Source organism: Anabrus simplex, chromosome 1 (assembly GCF_040414725.1).
Source record: "Anabrus simplex isolate iqAnaSimp1 chromosome 1, ASM4041472v1, whole genome shotgun sequence".
Taxonomy (NCBI): domain Eukaryota; kingdom Metazoa; phylum Arthropoda; class Insecta; order Orthoptera; family Tettigoniidae; genus Anabrus; species Anabrus simplex.
Window position 1 is genome coordinate 394,271,447 of NC_090265.1, and position 22,822 is coordinate 394,294,268.

Consider the following 22,822-nt stretch of genomic DNA (forward strand, 5'->3'; position numbering starts at 1 on the left):
TGAAGGTGAGATGGATAGGTCGAATCACAAATTAAGAGATACTGAATCGAATTGGTGAGAGAGATCGATATGGCTAAATTTATTACATGTGATAAATTTCATTTTTGAGTCCGTATTGAAAAGAACAGTAGGGTAGACCAAGGTACGAATATGACAAGCAGATTAGTGCAGATGTAGGATGCAATAGTTATGTAGAAATGAAAAGGTTAGCGTAGGATAGCATGGCATGGAGAGCTGCATCAAACCAATCTGTGGACTGATGACTCAACAACAACAATTAAGGCCATGCTCGCTTCCTTCCCAAAAGGCCTATCTGTGTCGGTACGACGTAAAACATATATTAAAAAAAAGAAATCAGCCTGTAAAATCGTCTGATAATGATATCTCCCTTATTAATCCACCTATTGAAAAAGTGCACATGAGGAAAAAGCTTTAGATATATATTTCCATCAAGGTTGGTAGATTTCCATTCAGTTTGGTCTTGTGTATTTTGTTGGAGAGTAAAATCAGTTTTGGTTTCCTATAAATCCCCAGTCCATTCTGGGAATTTGAAATGCTATGGACTTTAAAAACTATCTTTGGACAGGTGGATGCTAAATATGAAGTTTGGTTGAAATATTTCTGGTATTTTTGCAGTTACAAGAAATATGTCTTACTTGCACCAGATTTTAGGTTGAGTCCGCTGTTACATAGACTGCAAAACGATCCGTTAGTGATATCTCCCTTATTAATCTGCTGTCGAAAAGTGCACATGAGAAAAAGTTTTAGAACTTGATTTCCATTAAGGCTTGTAGTTTTCCACCAACGTTTTTTGTGTGGGAGGGTAAAATCACTGTTTCGATCTTCCTAGAAATCCCCAGTCCGTTGGAGGATTTAGAAATTATATTGGGCCTGAAATCTACCCAAGGGTAGGTGGATTCTATATATGAAGTTTGGTAGAAATATATCCAGTAGTTTTGCGGTTATAAGAACTCGGACAAACAAACAGACTCCAAAGCTAAAAATATGCAGATGGTCATTATTACAACTAAAACAGATAACTGTAAAAAAATGCCCCCAAAATATTTGGTGTACAGACACATGGTTGGTACGATTTCATTTATATAGAAGATAGATATATAAGGAATCTGGTCCACGTACAACACCTTTTAGTCCATGTCCGCTGGACTTAGCCTGTAAAACCGACCGTTAATGCTATCACACTTATTAATCCTCCTATCGAAGAAAGCTTTAGAAATGGATTTCCATCGAAGTTGGTAGATTTCCTTTCAGGTTGATCTTGTATATTTTGCGGGAGAGTAAAATCAGTTCCGGTTTCCTATAAACCCCCACTCTATTTTGGGAATTTGAAATTATTTGGACAGGTGGATACTAAATATGAAGTATAGTTGAAATATTTCTGATAGTTTTGCAGTGATAAGAAATATGCCTTACACTCACCAGATTTTAGGCTGAGTCTGTTGGGACATAGACTGTAAAATGGTCTGTTAATGATATCTCTCTTGTTAATCCTCCTATCGAATAGGTGCACATGAGAAACAAGTTTTAGGAATTGATTTTCGTTAAGGCTCTTCGATTCCCACTAATGCTGGTCATGTATATTTTGTGGAAGGGTAAAATCACTGCTTCAATCTTCCTATAAATCCCCAGTCTATTCAAGGATTTAGAAATAATATTGGCCCTAAAACCTACCCAAGAGCAGATTCTATATATGAAGCTTGATGGGAATATATCCAGTAGTTTTCTAGTTATAAGAACTCAGACAAATAAACACTAAAGCTAAAAAATATGCAGATGCTCATTATTACACCTGAAATTGATAACTGTATGGAAATTTTGCCATGTGTACAGACCCACGGTTGTTGCATTTTTATTTATATATGTTGTGTAGTATATTAGATATTGTAGGTACTGTAAGACAGCACAGTAGTATAGTGGTTTGTTTCTATTTTTTATTTTATATTACTCATGTATTCAGTGTTTTAAGTGTAAGACAGTAGCAAAAGATCTTAGAGGTCGACGCTAATTAGGAACTAATATTCAGAGGCCCCATGAAGAAAAGAAGAACAAGTGTAAGACAAGGACATGTGTCCGTAACTTTGCCAGTTAAAATAAATTATATATATCTATAATTGTATGAAAAGTATGGAACACACCTACAGCCTGAATGATTGGACCTGTCATACCCATTGAGTAGTCCTTGGATTGTATATGGTCCATGTTGCAGATATTTCCATTTCTCTATCTTCTATCTACCTATCTATCTATATATATATATATATATATCATATACTGTACTAGCTGTTACCCGTATTCTCATAAAGAGAATTCAACTCCTCCTTCACTTATTTTCGATCTCCGGCTTAAGTTGATTTTCCGAAAACAAAAAGTACGTGTTTCTTTAATTTTAAAGGAGATTAAAAATAACAATTTTCCTGCCTGTAACATGTTAAGTTTGAGATATACTGTAGATAAACTCATTTTAAAAACTGTCCGACTCCTTGGCTGAGTGTTCAGGATTGAGGCCTTCGGTTCACAGGGTTCCGGTTTCGATTCCGAGCTGGGTCGGGGATTTTAATCACGTATGATTAATTCTTCTGGCTTGAGGACAGGTTGTTTGTGTTTGTCCCAACACTCTCCTCTTCATATTCACTCAACACACCACATTACCAACCACAACCACAACAGGAATACGCAATAATAATTATATCCCTACACTTAGGGTTGGCGTCAGGAAGGGCATCGAGACGTAAAACAGCGTCAAATCCACATGTGCGACACAGTTCGCACCCGTAACCCCACAGGTGTGGGAAAACCGGTAGAAGAAGAAGAAGGTACTCATTTTAAAAATTCACCTGTTTTTTTTTATTCTTTTCACTCCCTTAAGTGGATTTTCCAAAAAAGTGTGTTCATTTATTTTTAAAAGATTCCAAGTAGGGCCTACCAATTTAAACATCTGTTACATCTTCAGTTTCTGAGATATATGTATCCTCATATAAAGAATTCAACTCCTTCCTCACTTCTTTTCACCCCCCACCCCTTCACCCCTTGAATGGATTTTCTGAAAACAAAAATTTGTGTTCTTTTATTTTAAAGGAGATTCCAAATGCCAAATTTCTTGTCTGTAACATGGTACAGTAGGTTTTTGTGATATATTGTGGATAATCTCGCTGCTGTAGAATCCTTTAGCTGACGTTGCCATGGTTACGGCAGTTCATTTCTTTATCCAATTCCTAGAGCAGGGAAGAGTGGTGCCAATATCTTCTCCATAACGGTTGGTTTTAGGGCCCGTAGGGCTTACTGAGTTTTGTTCTTTGCGTCAAGGTGCTTAAATTGAGCTTTGTCTTGTCCTTGTACGACAAATTCGATATTTCACCTATATTAGCCTATTATTTTTATACCTTCCCCCGTAACCCCCCCCCCCTTCCCCTCAAATTGTTTTGAAAATAAAATGCAGCCGATGTGCCTCAGGGATAATGTATATTCACATTAGTAAAGGAATTTTTAGAATCGGTCCAGTAGTTCCTGAGATTAGCCATTACATACAAACAAACTTTACCTCTTTATACACTAATTTGGCTCTGGACAGAAACGAACAACGAATGCATATTTCTAAGCCATGCGCAAATGTTCAGATTACTTTTTTCAGTGAAACAAAATCGAATGACGTCATTAGGTACAAAAAAATATCCATGATCATAAAACTACGTCCGTTCATAAGGCTGCCACTAATATATTAACAGCTGCAGAACAAAAACTTGGGGTTCCCTTACTCTAGCTTTTGAATATGTCGAAGAGATGTCCTCCAAAATCTTCATAACAACCTACAAAATTGCCAAGAAGTGTCAGGCATTCAGTGATTTTGAATCTGAAATTTACCTCCGAGGAGTAAATGGTAGTGATATGGGTCGAATTCTTCATTCGACCATTGCTTGTATCGACAGAGTTAAGCATATTGGAGGTGAAATGAAACAAAACCTAATGATGAAAATAATTTAATATAAGATAATTGCAAGTTTTCTACTATTAGCCAATTATCATCTTTAATATGTAAGGACAATGCTTCCTGTAATGGTGTAACTGTTTGTGAATTTAAATAAAATAAATAATAAAATAATATATAAATAAATAAAATTACTCAAACACTTAATAAAATAATTAATCAAAATTACCGTAGTATGGGTGCCAGAGCTCACCGGAATGGATTGCTCGAATTTAGATAGAGCATGATAATTCTTTATATCCCAGGGCATGTACATAATGCTGCATACTGGTACATCTGCTACAGGCCTTGCCTAACTTTCTGAAAATGACTAAATAGGTAGGAACTGCATCTAGGTTCATCAATAACTCCACTGATTCTAAAATAATATCTAAGTATATTCTCAAGAAAATCTGTGCATGAGCACCTAATCAACACACCAAAATACACTTATAATACACAAACAAAATACACTGACTGACAGAGCAAATGCAACACCAAGAAGGAGTGGTTCGAAAGCGATGAAAGTTGGGGAAAATACAGAGACGGCACGGACGAATAATTGATGTTTATTTCAAACCGATATGCAGGTTAAACAATGCGCACGGCATCGACTCAGTAGGATGTAGGACCACCGCGAGCGGCAAGGCACGCAGAAACACGTCGAGGTACAGAGTCAATAAGAGTGCGGATGGTGTCCTGAGGGATGGTTCTCCATTCTCTGTCAACCATTTGCCACAGTTGGTCGTCCGTACGAGGCTGGGGCAGAGTTTGCAAACGGCGTCCAATGAGATCCCACACGTGTTCGATTGGTGAGAGATCCGGAGAGTACGCTGGCCACGGAAGCATCTGTACACCTCGTAGAGCCTGTTGGGAGATGCGAGCAGTGTGTGGGCGGGCATTATCCTGCTGAAACAGAGCATTGGGCAGCCCCTGAAGGTACGGGAGTGGCACCGGCCGCAGCACATGCTGCACGTAGCGGTGGGCATTTAACGTGCCTTGAATACGCACTAGAGGTGACGTGGAATCATACGCAATAGCGCCCCAAACCATGATGCCGCGTTGTCTAGCGGTAGGGCGCTCCACAGTTACTGCCGGATTTGACCTTTCTCCACGCCGACGCCACACTCGTCTGCGGTGACTATCACTGACAGAACAGAAGCGTGACTCATCGGAGAACACGACGTTCCGCCATTCCCTCATCCAAGTCGCTCTAGCCCGGCACCATGCCAGGCGTGCACGTCTATGCTGTGGAGTCAATGGTAGCCTTCTGAGCGAACGCCGGGAGTGCAGGCCTCCTTCAACCAATCGACGGGAAATTGTTCTGGTCGATATTGGAACAGCCAGGGTGTCTTGCACATGCTGAAGAATGGCAATGGCGGTTGACGTGGCGTGCGGGGCTGCCACCGCTTGGCGGCGGATGCGCCGATCCTCGCGTGCTGACGTCACTCGGGCTGCGCCTGGACCCCTCGCACGTGCCACATGTCCCTGCGCCAACCATCTTCGCCCAGGCGCTGCACCGTGGACACATCCCTATGGGTATCGGCTGCGATTTGACGAAGCGACCAACCTGCCCTTCTCAGCCCGATCACCATACCCCTCGTAAAGTCGTCTGTCTGCTGGAAATGCCTTCGTTGATGGCGGCCTGGCATTCTTAGCTATACACGTGTCCTGTGGCACACGACAACACGTTCTACAATGACTGTCGGCTGAGAAATCACGGTACGAAGTGGGCCATTCGCCAACGCCGTATCCCATTTATCGTTCGCTACGTGCGCAGCACAGCGGCGCATTTCACATCATGAGCATACCTCAGTGACGTCAGTCTACCCTGCAATTGGCATAAAGTTCGGACCACTCCTTCTTGGTGTTGCATTTGCTCTGTCAGTCAGTGTATTACTGGAACACTCCATATTTACAACAACAGCAAAGAAAACAGTGGGAAAATGAAAGCGAGAACTAAGCCACCATTTGTGATTAGTCCATTGAACAATGTACATGTATGTAGATAAGAACCCTTCACTGTCTCTGTATCAACACGACTTGCCGATTCTCATAATCAGCACTTATAATATCACACAGATACTGTACCTCGTAATACTGTAATACTGTGTTCACTGACTTTAACACTTGTAAAGATATATACATTTGAGCAACACACGCTTATTTGGCCAAGAAAGTAGTGGAGGAAGAAAAGAGGAAAAGCTGGGCCTTATTTACACAGACATTGAGAAATGATACGCAGGGCAGCAAGAAATTACTGTATGGTATCTTAAGAAACAAAAAGAGAGATCAAGTAAACACCAGATTTGTGAAGGATGAAGGTGGCATAATTTTAACAAAGCCAGAAGAAATAAGAAATAGATGGAGAGAGTATTTTCAGAAGCTGCTGAACATAAGAACGGATGACAGTCATTCAATGGACGACCAGGAAAGGCAATTAGTTGATGAAGAAATGGATAAAGAAATTACAATGAATGAAATTGAAATGGCAGTAAGAAAGATGAAGAATGGAAAAACTGCTGGAATAGATGAAATTTCAGTGGAGATGATAAAGGCAGCTGGAGCTGTAGGCCTGCAGTGGACATATCGGGTTCTCAGGAATGTCTGGGAGAATAAGGAAATGCCTGAGGATTGGCAAAAAGGAATAATCATCCCAATTTTCAAGAAAGGTGATAAGAAAGTTTTGAAGAACTACAGGGGAATTACTCTAATATCCCATGTTGCTAAGAATGGAAAGGATACTGGAAAGTAGAATAAGGTTGAGGGTTGAGAAGCAGATACAGGAAAATCAGTTTGGTTTCAGAAGTGGAAGGTCAACAATAGAACCCATTTTCATTATGAGACAACTAATGGAAAAGCATTGGGAGTACGGGAATGATATGGTGATGACATTTATTGATATTGAAAAGGCATATGACAGTGTCCCTAGGACGAAAGTTTGGGACAGTCTGGTGCAAAAAGAAATTGGACAGGGATTAATAAAAATGATCATGGCATTGTATAAGGAATGTTGTAGCTGCATGCAAACACAAGTTGGCAGGACAAGTTGGTTCAAAATAACTAGTGGGCTGAGACAGGGAAGTGTTCTATCACCAATCCTGTTTACAATAGTAATGGATGACATCATGAGAACAGCAAAAGCAGCATATGGAGGAAGAGAAAAGAACATGATGTTATTTGCAGATGATATTGTGATTTGGGGAGAAGACGACAGGAAGGTTCAAGAACTGTTGAATGTGGTGAATGGGAAGATTGAAGAATGTGGATTGAAAATAAGTGTAGAAAAGAGTAAAACTTTTGTTATGACTAGAGGGGAGAAAGAAGGGAAAGGTCAGATTAGACTTGCAGACAAGCCCCTGGAAGTAGTGGAAACGTTTAAATACCTGGGGAGTGAATTAATGGAGAATGCTCGACTGGATGCTGAGATTAGTAAAAGGATTCAAGCTGGAAGTTGTTTCTATCATACTGTAGTGTAAGAAATATGTTATGGGACAAAGATGTGCCAATGGAAGCAAAGGATACTATGTACAAGATGTATTACGTACCCATAACAACTTACGGAGCAGAAACTGGGACAATGACAAAGAAGGATGAGAGTCGAATACAGGCAGCCGAAATGAAGTTCTTGAGGAGTATGATACAGAAGAGTAGAAGAGACAAAATAAGGAATGAGAAAATCCGGGAAGAAATTGGAGTGGAAAAAATGAATGATAGAATAGAGAAGAGCCGACTAAGATGGTTTGGGCACATAAAGCGAATGAGCGACGAAAGAATGCCAAAAAAGGTGATGGAAATGCAAATCCAAGGAAGGAGAGGCCGTGGACGACCACGATTGAGATGGAAGGATACCATCCAACGCAGCATTATAGAAAGAAACCTGGACTGGGACACAGTGTTGGAGGTGGAGTGGTGGAAAGACCGAAGAAAGTGGAGAGGAACCATATTTGCCCCTACCCGGCTACAGCTGGATAAAGGGAAATGATGATGATGATGATGATGCTTATCGTTCCTGAACATAAATTATGGAAAGTCTGAGATATAGCACCTCCCAGCTTTCAGCAACATGTAATACCAGGCCACCACAAAGTGATACAATACTCAATGCCTAAGCACTCCACAGTTGTAGATCAGCCACTTTCCACGAACATATGAAGACTACGTTCCACGAACGTTTGGAGTCCAGTCCGTTGTAGCAGTGGCACTCCAGTACCGTATATCCAGTTTCACTCCCGCACCATGTGTCCGCACTACTTCCTTCCCGTACAGTGTGTGTGTGCACTACTTCATTTCCGTACAATGTATCTTCACTACTTAATTCCCGTACAATGTGTGTGGTTCACTTCCGCTGTGATGTCAAAGTATATAAAGACCTCAGCTCTCACATGATACATCAAGATTCATCCTGGCCATCCAATCATGAGTATATCCTCTAGTCACGACCACGCCCTGAATTTCTTCCAGTGTCACAAGGCAATCACAAGATCAACAAACTCTAGGGTGTTTTACATGACTCATCGGAGATTTCCGACTACAACATCAACAAGCTTATGTGATTCTAGGCTATTCACATGATTCATAGAACTTCCCGACAACAACAATTACATCTCATCAAACACTGGGGTAGACACATGACTTATCCAAATTTTCCAAGTTCAATATAGCAATGTTTTCCCAGCCATTGTACAAAACAAATTACTCATACCACATATGGAGACCTCCCAGCTTACAAACATTAATGACGAAATATACAACTGAAATACTGATGATAATAATAATAATAAATCGAATATTGACAATAATATCTCTCACTTCTACATACAGTGCTAGGGTGTGATATATGTACTATCACAATGGACGAATATACAAATCTATTTATTGATATTGTTGAGTTGCAAAATGAGTCTTCCCAAGGTATTTTTCAATGTCTGATTAATATTTGAAATGAATTGGTCTTCTTTCAAGAATTTTAAAAGAAAACCTTATTGCAGTAGCATGTGATGGAGCCACTGTGATGTTACGAGAAAAGAAAGGCATACTTAAGGAGCAATATTCACACGTCATGTTTTGGCGCTGCACAAATTATAGACTTCAATTTTCTGTTGGAGATAAAGTTATAAAGGACTAAGTAATTTCTTGACAAACTTTATACATTATATCACCAGTCACCTAGAAATGCTGGAGAACTGAGAAATATTTCTGATGATCTAGACCAGCTACTGTACCAAATTGAAAGATTTATTTTTTTCAGTTGGTAGCCTCAAGTTACAAAAGTGTTTCTGCAGTTTGGATAAACTGGATTAAAATTATTGTGTCCACCTTTTCAATACAAATATATATTTTTAGTGATTGAATTCTACATGAATTAAAAACACCCGTTAGGGACATGTTTCACCCTAGTTATGGGCATCTTCAGCCTAATATTAAATCTTTAGGTCAAGAATTAAAACTATAAACATTGGAACTTAATAAAACTTAATACTAAATACAATGGTCTTATGCTTTTTACATAGTTTACAATATGTACAGAATGTACAATATGTACATTAACTTTGCCAGAATTTACGAACAATGAATGAATTTATTTTATAATGACTAGACGTCCAAATTGTAGACTGGATTGATCACAGCGTGAACTGGGGTTTCTCAAATTGTATTGACTAGTGATCTATCACAGCGCGAGTTGGGGTTTCTTCAATTGTTATGGTCGCCTGAGTCGTAAGTATTGTTACAAAACCGGAACCTTGGTTAAAGTCGTTTATGTTAGGGTATGAATCAGTTTGAATATTCCTTTAGAAAGAAGCAGGGTTATGTATTTTTTTTTGCTAGGTGTTTTACGTCGCACCGACACAGATAGGTCTTACGGCGACGATGGGACAGGAAAGGGCTAGGAGTGGGAAGGAATCGGCCGTGGCCTTAATTAAGGTACAGCCCCAGCATTTGCCTGGTGTGAAAATGGGAAACCACGGAAAACCATTTTCAGGGCTGCCGACAGTGGGGTTCGAACCTACTATATCCCGAATACTGGATACTGGCCGCACTTAAGCGACTGCAGCTATCGAGCTCGGTGGTTATGTATTAAGGTTGAAGCATGTATGTTGGAAACTATTGCTGATCGGATAAAATTTTTTGGAATATTACGTCATTCTTGTTGATTAACTTCCCGTTGGTGCATTGTTCAACCTTGGAAGGAATATGAGTTGTCAGTAACTGGATAAGAGAAAAAAATGGGGAATTAGAATGATGAAAGTGGAATTATTATTTATAAGTTTCATATTCCATATTGATTGGATTCAATGTAATAGACAAGAAAAATGTTCCACCGATCAGTACTATTTATTGTGAGTGAATTATTGCACTAGTACCGGTTTCAGCCTTTCTTGGCCATCATCAGCTAGCACACAATATTTACAGTCATTAGACAAAATTACAAAGATGTTACGTTAGAGCATCCAGATGTCTAATGAAAAATGGAAGTAAAATATATTGCAATATGTTGCGTTAAAATATCTCTGATTAAAAGTGGTGATGGTTATAATAAACTAAAACGTATTGAGTGAGCATGGACATGAGTACATAAACACATTAAAATAAATAGGCCACATCATACATTCCTTCATACACACGCTATACTCATATTAGCTTTTCTTTACAGATAACAACCATATAACGTGCATAGACAAGAGAGGTGTCACCACCAACTGCTCTAAAATCAAACCCTGTCTCGCTGTATATATAAATCTTACTGGACTACATCAACAGTTGAATTGCACAGTACTCAATTTTCAAATTACAAAGTATATCAGCCATAGAACATTCTTGTTGATCACCTAATACAACTTAATCAACACATGAACTACAAGAGGATTGAAGTATGAATGCTACGCAACATGAACTCAAATTTTAATAGACGTTTTTAAAATATACCATGTTTTAATGTGTTTAATGTGCTATATTTTTAGTGTCTTATGATGTGGCCTATATATTTTAATGTGTTTATGTACTCATGTCCATGCTCACTCAATAGATTTTAGTTTATTAGAACCATCACCACTTTTAATCAGAGATATTTTAATGCAACATATTGCAATATATTTTACTTCCATTTTTCATTAGACATCCAGATGCTCTAACGTAACATCTTTGTAATTTTGTCTAATGACTGTAAATATTGTGTGCTAGCTGATGATGGCCAAGAAAGACCGAAACCGGTACTAGTGCAATAATTCACTCACAATAAATAGTATTGATCGGTGGAACATTTTTCTTGTCTATTACATGAAAGTGGATTCCAATATGATAATAATTGCAGAGTGTGTGTTATCACATGAACTTACTTGTCTTGTCGACATTAGATGAGACCAATTGTTCCGGTTGTGACTGAACGACTAAGCTTCCTACTCCTAGTGTAGTATTGATGCTGTAATGGATGGGTGGAGCGTTGAGGGGAAGGGGGAGTGAGTTTCAAATCGTGCATCCGTGTTGTTGCTTGAGGGGTGTTACTCGAATTGGACTGGGCGGGCCTGGCATTAGGCGTGGCTATTGGAGCGCATGCGTTCTGTGATTTAAACATACTGGGAACTTTATTCTGATTTACGGCCTGGATTAACCTCGAGTTGTCTCATATAACGGATTTTTGTTATCAGTGACATTGATAAGATTATTATTTTTATTATAAGTTTGTTCCAAATAAATGTACAAGTTCTCCGTTTCGTTCAATAATTTCCCTTTGCCTAGGGTGCTATCTTCCAACCTAGTCCCAGAGAAATCAAAGATCAACAGCTACTCCACATTTATGTATAATAGCCCGGCTATCCATCATATCACTAATATTTAGAAAAAAACACAGTGTCAACATAGCCTTCAAGACAATAAATAATAATCAGAACATATTCCTCAACCACAATAGAAATGAAATGTCGTATGGCTTTTAGTGCCGGGATATCCCAGGACAGGTTCGGCTCGCCAAGTGCAGGTCTTTCTATTTGACACCCGTAGGTGACCTGCGCGTCGTGATGAGGATGAAATGATGATGAAGACAACACATACACCCAGCTCCCGTGCCATTGGAATTAACCAATTAAGGTTAAAATCCCCAACCCGGCCGGGAATCGAACCCGGGACCCTCTGAACCGAAGGCCAGTACGCTGACCGTTCAGCCAACGAGTCGGACAACCACAATAGAGTCAATAATAATAACATCATTTACTCAGGATGTGGTGTTTATAGGTTAAAATGTGCCCAATGTGAGTTGACATATTTTGGACAAACAGGGAGGAGCTTTTACACAAGGTATCTGGAACATTACAATGCTTCCAAGCATAGCAAGTATTCGGCCATGAGCCTGCATATGACTGAAACAGGACGAAACAGAGAACGTGTACATTTATTTGGAAGAAACTTATAATAAAAATAATAATCTTAACACTGTCATTGATAACAAAAATCCGTTATATGAGACAACTCCGAGGTTAATCCAGGCTGTAAATCAGAATGATTTGACGATCGTTAAAAGACACAACCGGAACAATTGGTTCCAGCTAACGTCGACAAGACAAGTAAGTACGAGTACATGTGATAAACACTCAGTTTGCAATTATCATATTGGATTCCACTTCCATCATTCTAATTCCCCATTTTTTCTCTTATCCAGTTACAGACAACTCATATTCCTCCCAAGGTTGAACAATGCACCAATGGGAAGTTAATCAACAAGAATGACGTAATATTCCAAAAAAATTTATCCGATCAGCAATAGTTTCCAACATACATGCTTCAACCTTAATACATAACCATGCTTCTTTCTAAAGGAATATTCAAACCGATTCATACCCTAACATAAACGACTTTAACCAAGGTTCCGGTTTTGTAACAATACTTACGATTCAGGCGACCATAACAATTGAAGAAACCCCAACTCACACTGTGATAGATCTCTAGTCAATACAATTTGAGAAACCCCAGTTCACGCTGTGATCAATCCAGTCTACAATTTGGATGTCTAGTCATTATAGAATAAATTCATTCATTGTTCGTAAATTCTGGCAAAGTTAATGTACATATTGTACATACTGTACATATTGTAAACTATGTAAAAAGCATAAGACCATTGTATTTAGTATTAAGTTAAGTTTACTATTAAGTTCCGATGTTTATAGTTTTAATTCTTGACCTTAAGATTTAGTATTAGGCTGAAGATGCCCATAACTAGGGCGAAACATGTCCCTAACTGGTGTTTTTAATTCATGTAGAATTTAATCACTAAAAATATATATTTGTATTGAAAAGGTGGACACAGTAATTTTAATCTTGAAAGTGTTTTACTTATTGTATCTTCAATATGGACCAAAATGAGATTAGTTACTTATAAACTGGATTACCCATGGCACATTTAGAAAGAGCAAAACAGGATGAGAACAGCGATAAGAGTGAAAGAGTTAGTATGATTAACTCTTGAAAAAAGAGAGAAAAAACTTTGTCTTATGTGATGCTCTTCAAGAGTTGTCAGAACTCAGTGTTGAACTACAAGCATGTAATATGACTTTATGAAGCTTAGGCCAAAAAAATGTTGGAGTTGTTCATCTCGCCGTGCACCTCGCCTCAGCACAACGTACTGAAGCATTTCTCCTTGCCACTCTTCCTGCCATTTAATACATTGAGTAATAGAGTAATAATATTTAGTCAGGCAGCAGTATAAGAAATTGGAGCATATATAAAACAGAGTGATGGTGGAACTTTCTGGAGCTCAGTAATTTACAAATATTAATGCAAAAGCTTGCACTAAATATCCCTGCTGAAGAATTTCTCCCGCGTTTGCATATGAGAATTTGTTGGAACCGAATGCTCCCTAACATCTAGATGAAGAGAAGGAGCTATTTAATAAGAAACTGTTGGTGGCGCAAAAAATGCTGGAATGCAACTTTGGAATTCTATCCATGAAATGAGAATATTGCACAAAGCAACAGAAATGGCCTGGAACTACAGAAGCTATTGTTAAAGCTGTTTGATTTCTCCATAATACAGTAATTCACAGAGAGAATAAACAAATGACATTGAAGAGATCCCATCCTCCAGAGTGTTGACCGAGTTCAAATATTTCAGTTCATTAATTTATGATTTCCTCTTATATAAAAGTTAAAATAATCAGGTGCTATTTTCATGTTCTAAATATACAGTAATTTTGCAGGCATTTAAAAGTTTCTGTGTTTGGCATTATTACTGAGACTAAATACATAATCATTAATTATTCTGTTGTTTTGAAAAAGCTTGATGTATCTATTGTAGAAATTTAGGGTGTTAATAGGTTATATCATTACAGCTCGTAATTAAATTATATTATGTTCAATTTACATTTTCACTGAATTTGTTTCATTTTCCCTTATTGCATGCATGAAATGAAGTAAATGCAAGCCAATATAGAGAACTATTCATCATTGTTACCTGTGGCACTTTAGTTGGTTACAACACTTTTCAACATTTATTTTGAATGCACCTGTTATGGTACGAATTGTGATGCTAATTCCATTAGGTAGGTTCACGGAAAGTATCGCTTATTAATCGCCTCTTATCGACGGGTACATTGTTATGACACAACATGACCATCAATATGACAGCAATGCGTCATCGCATAGAGGGGACGATGATGTGACCTTCTTTTAATTAATATGCTGCAACCGGCTACCTGGTAGTGTAATATGATTATATGACTCCATAGAAACTGTAGCAGGTTCGAGCCTCACTGTCGGCAGCCCTGAAGATGGTTTTCCATGGTTTCCCATTTTCACCGGGCAAATGCTGGGGCTGTACCTTAATTAAGGCCATGGCCGTTTCCTTCCCACTCTTAGGCCTTTCTTATCCCATCGTCGCCATAAGACCTATCTGTGTCAGTGCGGAATAAAGCCAGTTTAAAAAAAAAAAAAAGAAGTAACTTTAGCCTGCGACTCCAGTTTTCTATGTTTGGAATGGGTTGAGGGAGTACCGGTTAACTTTTTCCAAAAAAAGGACTGCTAACACCTATGTATCATCTCCATCACAGAATTACTAAAAAATATATATTTCATTCTTTATTTGCATAAAATAGTAATTTAGTTGCATAATACAATGCTTAGATCATTGCAGTTAATGGTATTCACCAGTAGATGGCTCTGTGAAAGTTGTTTATACAGATCTTTCTATGTTAGTCCAATAGAGGACTATTTTTCAAAAAGTCCTTTATTATGAAACTTATATTGAATTATTCAATGTAGGGTTATTAAATGAAATCAGTATTCACAGCCAAGGATGACATTTTGCTGCAGATATGATAAATGGACATTTTAATTCATGTTGCCACAATGGTGTGGTTTATTTTCCACAACCTCAAATTAACAACATACTTAAAGTTATAATGCTACATGGTACAGTGTCCTTTACATCCTTGTCTGCTAACCGTAGCCATATTCCAGGATTAGGTCGTTACTGTTTTAAGATTCAAGGGATGATTCATAGGTACATGTCAGATTTGCTATCTTCTCAAAATTGCCCAGCATTATACAGCTTGCTTTTTTGTGATAGATTCTAGTCTCCTGAACAGAATTTGTTTTGAAAAATGTATAAATTGTCAAGATTTCAAAATTTCATATGTATAGTCACAGCGGAAGTGTAAGTTTAAAGGCAAATAAAGGGTCTTCCATAGTTCAGTATATTTTCTGTTACTTTTCTCACGCTTCCTGCATCATCAGTTTCATTTTTAGTCTTTGAAGTATCTTTGCATTGTTAATAAATTAATATTAAATGAATCGATAAATACCAAAAGACTTTCATTTTATATTTTTTTGTTGCCCTGGACTGAAATGTTTTAAAGGATGCTGGTTTACTGGCATATTGCCTAGAACTGCTATAACATACCAAATAAATCTTTAGTTTTGGATCATTTAAGCACACTTAATTGACAACCAAAGTCTGCAACCTTGAACATAAGTGGCAAGCATGTAACCAACTACTCTATTCAATCAGCCGCATACAGTAACAGTTTTTTTGCTACCAGTTCTTATGAAGGTAGAAAATATGTAGAAAAGTATTTAATTGTAATCGGTAATTTGAGAGCCTTGGCCTCTTTAAAACTTTGTGGACATTCTGACTTTTAAAATTAGTCTGTCATTGCCTTATGCTCAACAATCAGACTGTTAGGCTCTGTCATTTAGAGATCTGAATATCCTGAGTGTGTTTTTCCACTACCATTTCAGGCAAAAATTAGGAAAGTACTATCTCAATTCTAGCTTTGGTGCTGTATTTATACAAAACTGGCAGTTTTTGTTTGTTTGTTTGTTTGTTTGTTTGTTTGTTTGTTTGTTTGTTTGTTTGTTTGTTTGTTTTGTGTCATACTGTATAAATCAGATGGTTTCTTTTTATGAAATTATGGCTTGTTTGAATATTCTCTCCTGTTAAAATCTAAGGCCTGATTTGACATATTTTTAATAATAAATACTGTTTGAAATGCTAAATTGATATTGATTCAGTGTTATGTTCATCAGTCTAATGACTGGTTTGTTCCTGCGATGAATCTATCTTGAGCTGTTCTTAGCTTCTTCGTAGTTCATCGGACATGTACTAGTGGAGAACATTTTCGTAAGCATGTTTCTTGGCCTTCCGCTAAGCTATTTTCCAGATATTTTACCCTCTAGTAGGACTTCGATCATCAGGCTGCCATGTAGTAGTCTGTGCACCAACCACGATGATCTCCTTGTCTGTATCTGGTTGATCAGCTCTTGTTCCTTGCTAACCTGATATAACATATCTGTATCTGCCAGCTTATTTTCTCTAAACAGCTCCAGCACCACATTGTCACTTTTATTCAGAGACCATGTCTTACTACAGTATATCACATCTAAGCTGAGGGACAAGGTGCACTGACATATCAGAGACTGTTTTTCACAAAATGCCTGTTTAGTCATAGCTATACAACTCTGGACTTTAATACCTCACCGAATATCTTCTGTCAGTATTTGTTCAAGGTACCTGAACTGGTCTACTTGTTGGATTTTTTCTCTATTTGTGACAACATGGAGGACTTCTGGGTGTTTACTGATTATCAGAATTTTTGTCTTAGGAATTCATTTCCATATTATATTCTGTGACTTGTGTTTTGTTTTAGTTCTTAAATTTATTTGTTTTGCTTGCAGGAAAAATGGAGATTAGTGCCTGCATTTTTGCGTGTGAAGGGTCTGGTAAAGCAGCACATAGATTCTTTCAACTATTTCATAAATGTAGAAATCAAGAAGATAGTACAAGCCAATGAAAAAGTTTTATCTGATGCTGATCCTCTGTTTTATGTTAAGTAAGTATTACAAGAGAAATACAGAAATACTGCAATGATTTCCGAGGTAATTTTAAAATGATATTTTGATTCTTGTTATTCTCTTGCAGATATTTGAATGTTACTGTAGGAAAACCTGATGTGGAAGAAGGATTTAATGTCACTAAAGAGACTACTCCCCATGAATGTAGGTTACGAGATCTTACATATTCTGCTCCTATCACAGTTGACATTGAATACACCAGAGGAAACCAGCGAGTTATTAGAAATGATCTCCTTATTGGCAGGTAATTGTTTCAAATACTGGTAAAATTTGCATAATGTGCCATGCACATAATTTCTTATTGGCAAACATGTTCCTAACACAACTGACTCCAGACTATTATTGAAATATCATTTGAAATGATTGCATCTTGCATGCTATGTAATTTGCCCAACATTTTCTTACTGTAAGTTTCCTCTTCAGTTCTTTCTGGTCCCTCTCTTGTATTCTTATCTGCCATACGTATGCTGTAGATATAACAGCTCATTTGTTGTAGTGAGCTGCCAATTTTGGAATTCCCTGTCAGTAATGTCAGAGACGTAAACTCTATTATCGAGTTAAAAACTGCATGTCAAGACTAGTATTCAAAGCTGCTGATAACTTGCATGTTTATAGTATGGATAGTGTAGTTAACTTAGGTAATAGTTAAATTCTAATATAAATGGGATTTTACATCCTCACCTAGGTGTGATTGTAGTGCTTAGTATCAGACTGTGCCCTCAGTGACCAGTGTCCAGCAAACCGGAAGATGTTCTGCTCGTGGCGGATAAATTAATGGAGCAATCAGTCAACACTGATCTGCCTTTAGGGCTAATGCCTCTTCTTATAAATGAGTATCTGCCTCAACTTGTCCTCTTGAATTCCACATTTACCCTTATACTTTGATCTTTCCTATCTGAAAGCTCTCCTCATGCATATTCGTCTACTGATGTCATTCCGCACCATTTTTCCAATGACAGCTCAAATCATACCAGTTAGTTGAGCAGCTTGTCTCCTTACTCCCACCTCCTCCCAGCCCAAAGTTTGCAGCATTTTCATAACTCTGTTGTCGGAAATTGCCCAGAACGAATTGTGCTATTTTCCTGTGGATCTTTTCCAGTTCAGGGCAAAATGCTTCATCTGTGGTTCCAATTTTTTACTCATATAATTTAAATAAAGCATGAGGAAACAATAATTCTGCCTTGTGGGATCGCCCTCTTAATCGGTACAGGGTCTATTTTTCTGAGTTCTCTTTTCTGGTAATCTAACCATCCATTCAACCACACCTTTGTCTAGTCCAGTAGCTCCCATTTTCATCAGTAGCCTCCCATCAAAAGCCTTGGATGTGTCAATAGTGATATAGTCCATTAGACTTCCAGAATTTAAACTATCTATTGCTGGAATCCTACAAGTTGAGCCTCACTGGAATAACCTTTCCTAAACCCAAATTGCCTTCTGTCAAACCAGTTAGTACATTTGTAAATGTGTCTGATATAATCAGAAAGAATGCTTTCCCAGAGTTTCAAAGTAACACATGTCAGGCTGACTGGCCTGTAGTTTTCCACTTTATGTTTATCATCCTTTCCTTCGTACACTGGGGCTACTATTGCAACTCTCAACTCATTTACTATAGCTCCTTCATGCACACACTTGGTACTAAATTTTTTTATCCTTGCGCACCAGCTGCTCTTGTGTAAATATGTATATTGTAAATTCTCAACTTTCAATTAGATAATGTAATTACTATATAGTTACCAATCATTAACATTAGTTTTTATTACAAACATTTACGCTGAATGTTAAATGTAAATATTTTTAAAAAACTTTATCTCAACTGTTCAATTGAACTATGTAAATACTGTATAGTTACCAACCTTTGACATCAATTTTTGGTTACTAACATTGATGCCAAACACTACACCTTTTCTCCCTTAATTGTTTATTGTAAATATTTTTTAAACTTTTTATTTTCATATGATTGCGTCAACTGTTTCTCCAGAGCACCAATGCAGAACTCTTTGTTATTTTTAGGCATTGGTGCTGACTTTTCATCTAAACCTACATGTTCAACCATCACTTTTGTGCAAATTTTTTCCCATACTTAATTTTTATATGTTGTTAATAATATGTATTAATTTGTACATGTCTACTACTAACCAGTTACCTGATTTTTTACCTTGAGGTGATATTTTGACTGATGATGCCCTCAATGAAGGGCGAAACATGTCTCAAGTGGAATCTACAATAAATTCCTAATTTATAAAATTTATATGTATTGAATAGGTGAAAAAAACAAACCTTTTAACATCCTACATCCCCATCAGGAAGTCGTAAAATTTAAGAAACGAGATTTCCACTTCCAGAAGTGCATATGGCCCTGAGGTTCACTCAGCCTACACCAAAAATGAGTACCAGGTTCATTCCTGGGGGCAAAGGCGGCCAGGCGTAGAGCTAACCACTCTACCCCATCATGTGTCGAGGTTAACGATGGTGGAAGCCTTTACCTTCCACACCTCCAAGGGCCTTCATGGCCTGTACGGAGGTGACTTTGCTTGCTTTGCTCACCATTAATAGTCCCCTCCTCAAACTGGACAATATCCTCATACGCAATTATCTTAATCCATTAAGTGGGGAGGTCATTAACAAATTCCTGCATACTGGGGAATCATTTTCAGTAATATTTTTCTTTAAATTTTTTTTAAAAAATCAACCTACACCTGCTGAAATATTATACAGTATTATGTTAAACTTTGCATAAAATTGTACATTACAGTGTAAATTGCATTATTATTTACAAATAAAACTATTTTCAAATTCATCCAGTGTCAGTGCAAAAATTGCTTATGTGCCATTTATATTTACTCTGATTCAGAATATTATTTGTGTTGCTTATTTTAATTGATCGTTGATATGTGTAACACACAAATTAAAAATAATCAAATACTCCAAATAATAGAGAAACATTAACTCAATTATCACATTTTCCTGAAATAAAATATAAAAATGTACTCACTGCATAGACCTATAACTTGCCATTGTAGAGGGCAGCGAGTAATCCATGAGTTCAGTCATCACAATTTTGTCACCACATTACATCCCGTTACATAAAATTACACTACACTATTCAACACTATTTACACTAATTATTTACACTCGAAAGATATCACAAATGGGTGGAAAATTAAATTAAGAAAACTCTTTCAGGATGGTCACCGAATGTACACTACGAGCTTCTCAAATTCCCCGAACATAGAACCTGAGACACAACAATACTAAGTGTCCCGCCGCTAGCCTTTCGCCACGCAAACTACGCATCTCTTATTTGCTTGCAGTCTTGATTTTGGGGCTGGATTGAAATCTGGAAAATGCCTTCCCGAGAATCGAGTGGACAAGTCAATGGGTGCTAGCCTCACTGATCGAATGGCAAGGCTGTGTTAGGGGTAGTGTTCGCATACTTCTGAAATAGTTTCTGCACAATTTCAACACGAAATTCCAGCTGAGTGAATTTGCCACCGTGTTTCTTGTATATCACGAAAACATTGAACATTATTATGTCCTGTAGATGTCTAAAAATCTTGTGGTAATACTTCTTTATCTTTTTCTCGCCGTACTGTATGATACCAATATAATGGTCCGTTATTGGACATTATAAATTTTCCAGCTAACTCATTCTTGGTTGCCTGCGTTTCGCCCTCGTGTGCTAAGTTAGGCTCGTCAGTTGGGACTTAGCACACCACCCACACTGTATGACACGATACATTGGTCCAATAAGTTCACCCCTCCCATTGAGTCATTTTACTCAATACATACGACTGGCTTCTCTTTGGTTTCTTCTTTCTTGTTTAGAACAGTGCACATTTCTGCGTCATGAAAGCTACTCAGCTTGCAGACATCTCTCGTCTTTCCACTTCAAGGCCATGAGTGTATTGACAAGGCGGATTCAAATAAAACTATTTTAAATAGTTCTATAATACATTCAGACTAGTCAATACGGATCAAACAACCATATTAACCAATCATGGTTAAGTTTATCAACAGTCAGCAATAGCCATGCGCCATATAGGTTGTTCTTGAGCTACGCGGCTACGTAGCAGATAACAAGGGGATTCCCAGACGAAAATTGCTTAGATTCACGAAGGTCAAAGAAATCTGTCAGGTGGGCACCTCTCGGAACATACGGAGAAAGTTTCAAACCTACCGCTTGTTTCGTAATGGAAATAAAAAAATAAAAACTTTCCACGCTTCATACCATGCACGCTTACCAGCAGACTCGCTCCTGCCGCGTCACCTGAAGTGAGCCCCACTCTACGGGTTAACATACTGTTGACTGGATATTTCAGCATTCTGTAAATCCTCGCATATACACCTATACATATCCTTCCATTTTTCCGTAAAATTTTAATGACTGCCAGTTATGTTTGCCATTGTGTTATTCTTAGCTGACTTTTTTGCTAAACCCAACTTCCTAGTGAGTTCCTTCAGTCTCTCCCTACTTCCACAGCCATTTCTAACTCTATTTCTTTCCAACCAGTACCGCCTTCTTAATCACGTTATTTCTCTGTTATATTATAGTGGGTTTTTACCATTCATTACCGCTTTTCCGATTACGTTCCTGTTTTCACACTCCTGAACAATTGCTTTAAACCCATCCCATAGTCTGTTTCCATTTACCATTTTTTAATAATCATAATTGCCTCTTTTTTTTTATTTTAAGCCTTCTCAACCATGTGTTATTGCCTTATAGTCCAACTCTTACAACCTTTCTTTCTACTGCTTTTATTTTGGTGTACAACATACAAGGCTTCATGATATCGTATACCAGGTCTGTGTACCCCAAAAACATCAAATTGCCTATTATCCTTAGCTATACTGTAAGCCTTACACGTAGAATTTCATGTTTCTCATCCTTAACTCTTCTGTAGTTAACATATTCTTGTTTCACTAGTATGAATACTTCTCCTACTGTTGCTATCCTGTCTCTAGTTCGGAGAGAAAATTTCTGCATCCATAATATTTCTCAGCCTATTGCAATGTCTATTAAATTATTTAATTCCTTTTTTTCACAATACTTCCACAGTTTTAACATTAAGAATTTTATGTCATCCTTATTTGACCTCCAGTTTTCTATACTCTCATCACCAATCCTTAGACCACCCCATTTCTCTGAATGTACCTGCCTCTTTTATCCTTTCTTTGCCGTTGCTATCCTTTTTCTGACTTGTAATCTCAGCATAGGTCTTGCAGGATTTCTTTTAAATCCTCCAATCTTAATTACTAATTCCAGTCATCAGTTTTTAATTAATTCAATTGAAATATAGTAAATTTGCATCTTTATCTTTATCCCTAAGTGGTGCAGCTTTATTCAGGCACACCGCAAGTTGAGGTGAGCTGTGTGCACCTTTTAAATTACCTTCTCCTGCTGTGACGCATACTTTCCAGAATTATTACTAGACAAACAGGGGGTTTACGTCAGCCAGAAAGGCTAGGATATATAAGACCAAGGTCAGGGACCACTCTTGTAGTG

At 37.7% G+C, this 22,822-nt stretch overlaps 1 protein-coding gene across 2 annotated transcripts in view; it reads left to right on the forward strand.

Moving 5' to 3' along the window:
• The window catches only part of Polr3B (RNA polymerase III subunit RpIII128), a 236,541-nt gene that overhangs the window by 21,546 nt on the left and 192,173 nt on the right, over positions 1–22,822 (forward strand). For both annotated transcript variants that reach the window (XM_067135003.2, XM_067135004.2), the window contains exons 2-3: positions 17,143–17,297; positions 17,387–17,563. In XM_067135003.2, coding sequence (XP_066991104.1) covers positions 17,143–17,297; positions 17,387–17,563 — 332 coding nt within the window. The remainder of the gene's footprint in view (positions 1–17,142; positions 17,298–17,386; positions 17,564–22,822) is intronic.